Below are 6,000 nucleotides of genomic sequence, written 5' to 3'. Positions count from 1 at the left end.
GCAGATGGTACCATGCTAGTGTTCTATACCTAACCCGTCCAGCCCAGACCCTGCTGCTGGCAGGGTGTCCGTGCAGGGCCGATGAGATGGAGCTCCTGCTGCAGGGAGTCCTCTGTGACTTGGCTGCTGCGTCAGCAGCGCCGTTGAAATGTTTGTCCAGGAAAGAGGTGACAATGCAATTTAGTACATTTGTAAAGCGGGACAAGGAACAGGAAAGACTTGCGTCCCCCAGATCTAATCCAGCACGGAGCCAAAAGAACAAGAGAGCTGGGCTTAGCATAGCCGAATGGGGAGAGCCCTGCCTGCTACAGAGCGGAGGGCATGGGCCAGAAACCCCTGCTCGTGCAGCTGCGGGGCGGCAAAGCCTGCCTGTTCCACCAGCGGAGCAGAGCGGCAGTCACCGTGGTAGCACCCCTCTGGCCATGCAGCGAAAGGCACAGTCCCTGCCCTGAAGGGTCTAGGCCAGATGACAGTCCCTGGAGGGGTAGAAACAGACGGGGGAGAGCACGCGTGTGATCACTGCACTAGTGTGCAGAGCTAGTGGTTGTTCTTGAGCTGTTGCTTTCCTGATCCCACCTCAGCTCCTGTATTTCCCCTGCTGTTGCTCCCCTGCCCCCCCAAATGGGTAATTGCACCAGGGGTTCCCAAGAGATACTTTGGCCCTGGTCCTTTTTGCTTTACTGAAGTTTTAGGGCTCATGCTAACTGCCCCCTAGGAAGTAAACCCCCACCCAGCCCCTGCTGGCACAGCATATACCCCCCTTAGCGCCAACACCCCCTGCTTGGGTGCCTTTTAAAGTTAGACTCCCAGAGGTTTGCCGGTTCCAGGGCCTGGAGCATGGTGACGGGGGCTGCTCTTCCTGCACACCCACAAAGAAACAACCCTGGTTGCGTCCCAGTGTTTGGAGGGGAAACAGCAGCACAATGGGACCCTGTGAGAGCAGATGCCAGAGAACTGGGCAGAGCAGAGGGGGAAAATTCTTCAGGCTCCCAGCCCTTGGTCAGCTCGGAGGCCAGCCCAGCACCTGACCCTCCCAGGGCAGCACTTAAAAGAGAAGCAAGTTCTGTGTGTTTCTGTGAACTGGGTGCTTGTTTGGCCTAGGCCAGGCAGACAGCACCTTGGGCTTTGAGAAAGTATCCTGTTTGGTCCAAGTGTTGGACCATGAGAGGGGCGCAGGTTATTAAAGAACTAGGCTGAATTACTCCTCACCATTAATGCGGTTTCATTTCTCAACACTCAGCTCAGGCACGGAGTTGTTTTCCCTGCAAGCTGGCAGGGCAGGAATGGCAGTGGGAGGATGGGCATGCAGATTTCCTGCACTGAGTTAAGGGCAGGGCATGCGGTTCGCGCGCACAGCTGGTCAGTACCTTGGTTTGGGGCATTCATTAACCAACGGCAGCTTCTTGCTTAGCTGGGATTGGGTTGCTGCTGTAGGAGCTTGGGGGTTTATAACAATAATTCTCTGCCCTGCTCCAGTGATAGCAATGGGAGGTGCTGAGTTTTACACACGAACCCTCTGGCCCGCAGGCAGGTACTAACTCCATTTGACTGAACAGGTCAGTGCCCTGCATAAAGCTACATGCCAAACCAGTGCCTAGGGGCCGGGAACCCAGGCCAGAGCCCAGCCTATGCTGTACCCACAGGTGGTAGCAGCTGGAGGGTCACTTGTGAACATTAACATCATGCCCACCCACCCTGCAATTCTGTGGTGGCCTCGAGGCAGGGCGCCCGTCTGTCTGGGTGGCCTGCGGCTCTAAGAGTCAAGGTCTCTCACTGTGTGGACTTTGGCTGCTTTGCTGCAGCCACTGGGAGATCAAGGGGGTGGAGGATGTGCCTCAAGGAGCTCCCCAATGGGCTCAAGGTCTTGCAGGCACTAGCCAAGCACTCGGATGAAATGTGTATGAATACCTAAGAAGGCATAAGGCAGAGGTTTGCCCCCAGTTACACAGCTCAGGAAAGCCCTGCTCCCACTCTCATTCTGCATTGAGCGAGAGATGCAAAGATCATGCCAGAAAACAGACCCACCAATGCATGGGAGAAGCCCTGTTTTCAGCGAGCTCCACCCTGGAGCCAGGCAAGCCATTCTAGCCAAGTCTCTCAGGAGACTAAAAAAGCCTTCATTTAAAACCAGCATTTGGCAAGATGATCCTTATCTCAATGTCAGCCATAGGGCCCAGGTACGAGGTGCTGGGGGAGGGCAGTGTGCCTGTCCATGCAGGGAGGCCTCTCAGCGTTACCCAGCCACTCAGAGCATGCAATGCTAAAGCAAAAAGCACAGGAGTGTTTAGTTTCAGACTTTTGGGGAGGTACTGATTTAAACCTGCCACCGCATCCTGCAGGACTCTTCAAATACCGTAAGAGACCAGCCCCTGCTCCGGAGAGGATGGGCCATTCCCCCGCCCTTGGACAAAGGATCATGAGAACCCAGACACATCACAAGCGAGCAGCCTACTTACCATGGGCCCCGCACAGAGCCAAGCGTGCTGCTTGTCACTCAGCCACAGCAGTGCAGCTCAGAGCGAGCCTAACCCTGGGAACGGCCTTTCCAAAGTTTTGCACCCCTACCGAGCGGCCATGGGCGTGCAAGGGGGCAGAGCGCTAGCCAGAGAGAGAGATTTAAAACCACAGTGCAGTGCCTCCGAGCTCAGCCAAGCGTTGCTAGGCAGAGTCTTTCAAGCGATGTCCTGGGTGCAAGCGGGAGCGACGTAGCGTAGAAGGCTGCGGCCTCCTCTGGGGAAGGAGGCAGGGTGTGGGAGGGGATCGCGACTTGCAGGAGGGCCTGGGATACAAGATGGGAAACGCAGGCTCCCATTTCCTACTAGCAGCAGCTCGTACACATCTTCCCAATCTCCCCCGTGGAGATCAGACCAGACCAAACCCACCCCGCCCGAGCAGAGGTTGGTGCAGGAGCGTTATCGTTATCCGGGCTGCAACATGCATACTGCGGAACCGGAACGCCCCAGCCCGAACCAGCGAGAGGGCCCAGCAGAGTAAAGGGAGGAAATGCAGGCTCTCTACAGCAGCGGCTAACACTTCTCATAACCTGCTGCATGTTTTGCCACGGCCTGTAGCTCAGGGACGTGCCCCCTTGAGCGTTTACAGGCCATGCCATCATTAGAGCCACGCAAGTGCTGGTAGAACAGAGACGGGGCAACTACACTTGTGTGACGCAGGAGGGAGCGGGGTTGGCGGCTAGTTCTACGGGGACTGTCTGCATTGGGGAGGGGAGAGCAAGGGATGAGCCTGGAATCTGAGCCAGGAAGGGGGTGGGGCCAGGTGACATCTTTGCCAGGGAAACTGGACAAAGGCTAGAGGAGAGAGCCTGCAGTTTTGTGCTGGGTGGTGGAAAGCAGGGAACCCCAAGGCTGGGGTCTAAGCTCCCTGCCCCCCAGAAGGACTTGACTGAGGGGTCCTGGTTGTACCCACAAGTTCTGTTTTAGACTGTGTTCCTATTGTCCAATAAACCTTCCAGTTTACTGGCTGACGGAGTGTCATGGTGAATCCCAGGAAGAGGGGTGCAGGGCCCTGACTCCCCCACACTCCATGACAACCTGGCATCCCCAGAGCAGGGCAGGAGGTGGCTTACAGAGCGGAGCGCGTTAGTGCAGTAGGCAGGGAGAACGCTGGGTACAATCGACATCCCAAAAGTAGAATTTTATTGATGGAAAGGGAAAAAACTAAAACCAAAGACAGCCAGAAGGAGCGGCCAGACGAAGCGCAATGGCTCTCTGGCAGGTTCCTTCACAGGAAGCTACTCCACAGTCAAGTTCCTGTCATACAGAACTGAACAAAATAAACAAACAGCATAAGGTTAGTATGCTTGTTAATCTACCCCCGAGCAGAGCCCGCCTGCACGGTAAGGAGAGGGATGCAGCCAGGCCAGCACCCTGGGGAGCAAAGGGGATATGCTGTAAGGAAACTAGGTCCTGCACTCCTTGGGAGAACAGCTTCACCTTCTTGTCTCCTGCATCTCTTGCTATTTAAGGGCATTTGCACGCAACAGGACCTTTGTTTCCTAAGCTGTCTGCTCCTTTCCCAGCTGAGGGCAGAGCCCTCTGGGACTTCAAGGAGCGGGCTGTGATGTTAGCAGATCAAGAGCAACAAAAATCCTGCTTCCAGGCAAAATCCTCCTGGAGAAGGCAGGTGGCGAAATACAGGGAAGTGTATTGAACAGAGCCCTCAGCTCTGGCAGGGCTGCTTCTGACCCAGGACAGACAGTACCTGCGTTCCGTCAGCCTCCTGCCTGGCTCCTGCTAGGACAGAGGGGAGGGCAGTGCCAGGGGTGTCGCCCTGATACGCTGGGCTGAGAACCCCACACAACACATTCAACACAAAATTTTCTTCAGCATCAGCCCACCAGGCAACTCGGGCAACACAAGACGAGGGGCATTTCCTGGTTCACTGCTGTACTCTGCTTCTGCAGCAAATCCGTGGTTGAGAGCAGAGGCAGGCAATACAGGATGAGAAGAGAACACCTCCAGACTAGTGTTCAGTAGAAACGCTATTTATTCACCCTTTTCGGTTACATGTGGACAGAGCTAAGCGGGATGACAGAGGACATGCACTTCAGGCTGATTCGCATTCTCCTCACCACAGGAGTGGCTGCACTTGCAGTGCCTTAGGTCCTGCTCACTCTTGGAAAAGCTGCTGTTACCCAGGGTTTTGCTTTGCAGTCCAAGTTAAAAACCAACTGAATAAATATTGTCCCAAATGAAGCCAGGAGAGGATGAGCCTGTGGTACAGCTGCTTCCCTCTCTGGCAAGAGCCCTAGCCCAGAACTGCTCTGCTAGAACACCCTTGCAAATACAGCTGGGGCAGTTGGTGGAGTTTGGCAGAGCCCACTATACAAGGAGCCACCAAGCAAACAGGAGCAGAAACTTCAGAGGATGTGGGTTGAGTTGTCCGAGCCCCCACGGGATTTCGTTCCGTGGGTCGGAACGGGGACGGGCGACGTTCAGAATACATGACGATCAAAATAAAACTTCGCTCTAGGCCAAGAGCTTTTGCATTTCCAGCTAGGTTTGCTTTCTAGTCTTTGGCTGTGAAAGCAGGTCGCTGTGCATTTCTAAAGGGTCTCGTTCGACCCTTGTAACTGTTTTGCTGAGCTTCCCACACGGTGAACCAAGGTTTAGTGCACAGAGGTGTCTGCAGCATCCCTTCCTATGATCTGTGTGTGTGTATTTATACCAGCCCTGCCAAGTATATTAGCTCATGTGGGTGGACGCACCAAGTGTCATTTCACATAGTTTTATGAAGTATAAAATAGGAGTTGTGTGGAGAAGGGAAGGGAACTCGTTCTCAGCTGTTCTCCCTCCCCCTTCCCCTCCCAAGAGAAAGAACAGAGGTCAAGGGTCAGGTCCAGCAAGGCCTATCGATCCATTTCATCCAGAAGTGGTGTGGCGTCCCCAGCAATGGACATGGGCGTGCTCTCGATCATGGGGCTGGGAGATGGACGAGGGGTCAGCCTCTGCTTCTGTTTCCTCCGCTCAGCCTCCTTCTCCTGGAGCCACTGCTCGGCCATTTTCCCCCAGTCGATTGCAGCGTGGCTGTTGGACCTACACAGACAAAAGCAGGAAGTGAAACATACGAATAGCAGGAGCCCAACAGGGTCAGTTTCCCTCCCCAGGTGCTGCCTTTGCAGAAGGATGCCACTACTGGATGCCCCCAAAGTCTCTCTCTCCTATTCAAAGGCAGGCAAGTGACAGGGCAGCCCACGCAGACTTCCTCCCCCAGCACGGTTACTCAGAGCAAGGTGCAGCCTGGCATGATGGGACCCTGGGACCCACGGGCTCTGCAGCTTGAGCTGGTGGCTCTAGGATGCCTGCAGAACTCTGTGGGCTGTGTTCAGTTACGTCGGAGGTAGCAGATTCCTCATAGCTGCAGAGTGGCCTTTAGTCAATGGGACCCATTGTGGCCAATTTCCTTAGCAGAGTCAGTTCCGCCCTTACGCCTGGCCAAGGAACGGGTTCCCGATTCCTGATCCAGTGCCACAGTGTCAGA

The 6,000-nt window shown here is 55.0% G+C and overlaps 1 protein-coding gene across 2 annotated transcripts in view; it reads right to left on the bottom strand.

Moving 5' to 3' along the window:
- Positions 1–4,488: 4,488 nt before the first annotated feature.
- SUPT6H (SPT6 homolog, histone chaperone and transcription elongation factor) overlaps positions 4,489–6,000 on the bottom strand; it is a 40,577-nt gene continuing 39,065 nt past the window's right edge. For both annotated transcript variants that reach the window (XM_048824368.2, XM_048824369.2), the window contains exon 37: positions 4,489–5,555. In XM_048824368.2, coding sequence (XP_048680325.1) covers positions 5,369–5,555 — 187 coding nt within the window. In that variant the 3' untranslated portion in view covers positions 4,489–5,368. The remainder of the gene's footprint in view (positions 5,556–6,000) is intronic.

The sequence above is a fragment of the Caretta caretta genome, chromosome 17, assembly GCF_965140235.1.
Source record: "Caretta caretta isolate rCarCar2 chromosome 17, rCarCar1.hap1, whole genome shotgun sequence".
Lineage (NCBI taxonomy): Eukaryota > Metazoa > Chordata > Testudines > Cheloniidae > Caretta > Caretta caretta.
Note: the sequence above shows the minus strand (reverse complement) of the source record. Positions and strands in the feature narration are given on the sequence as shown.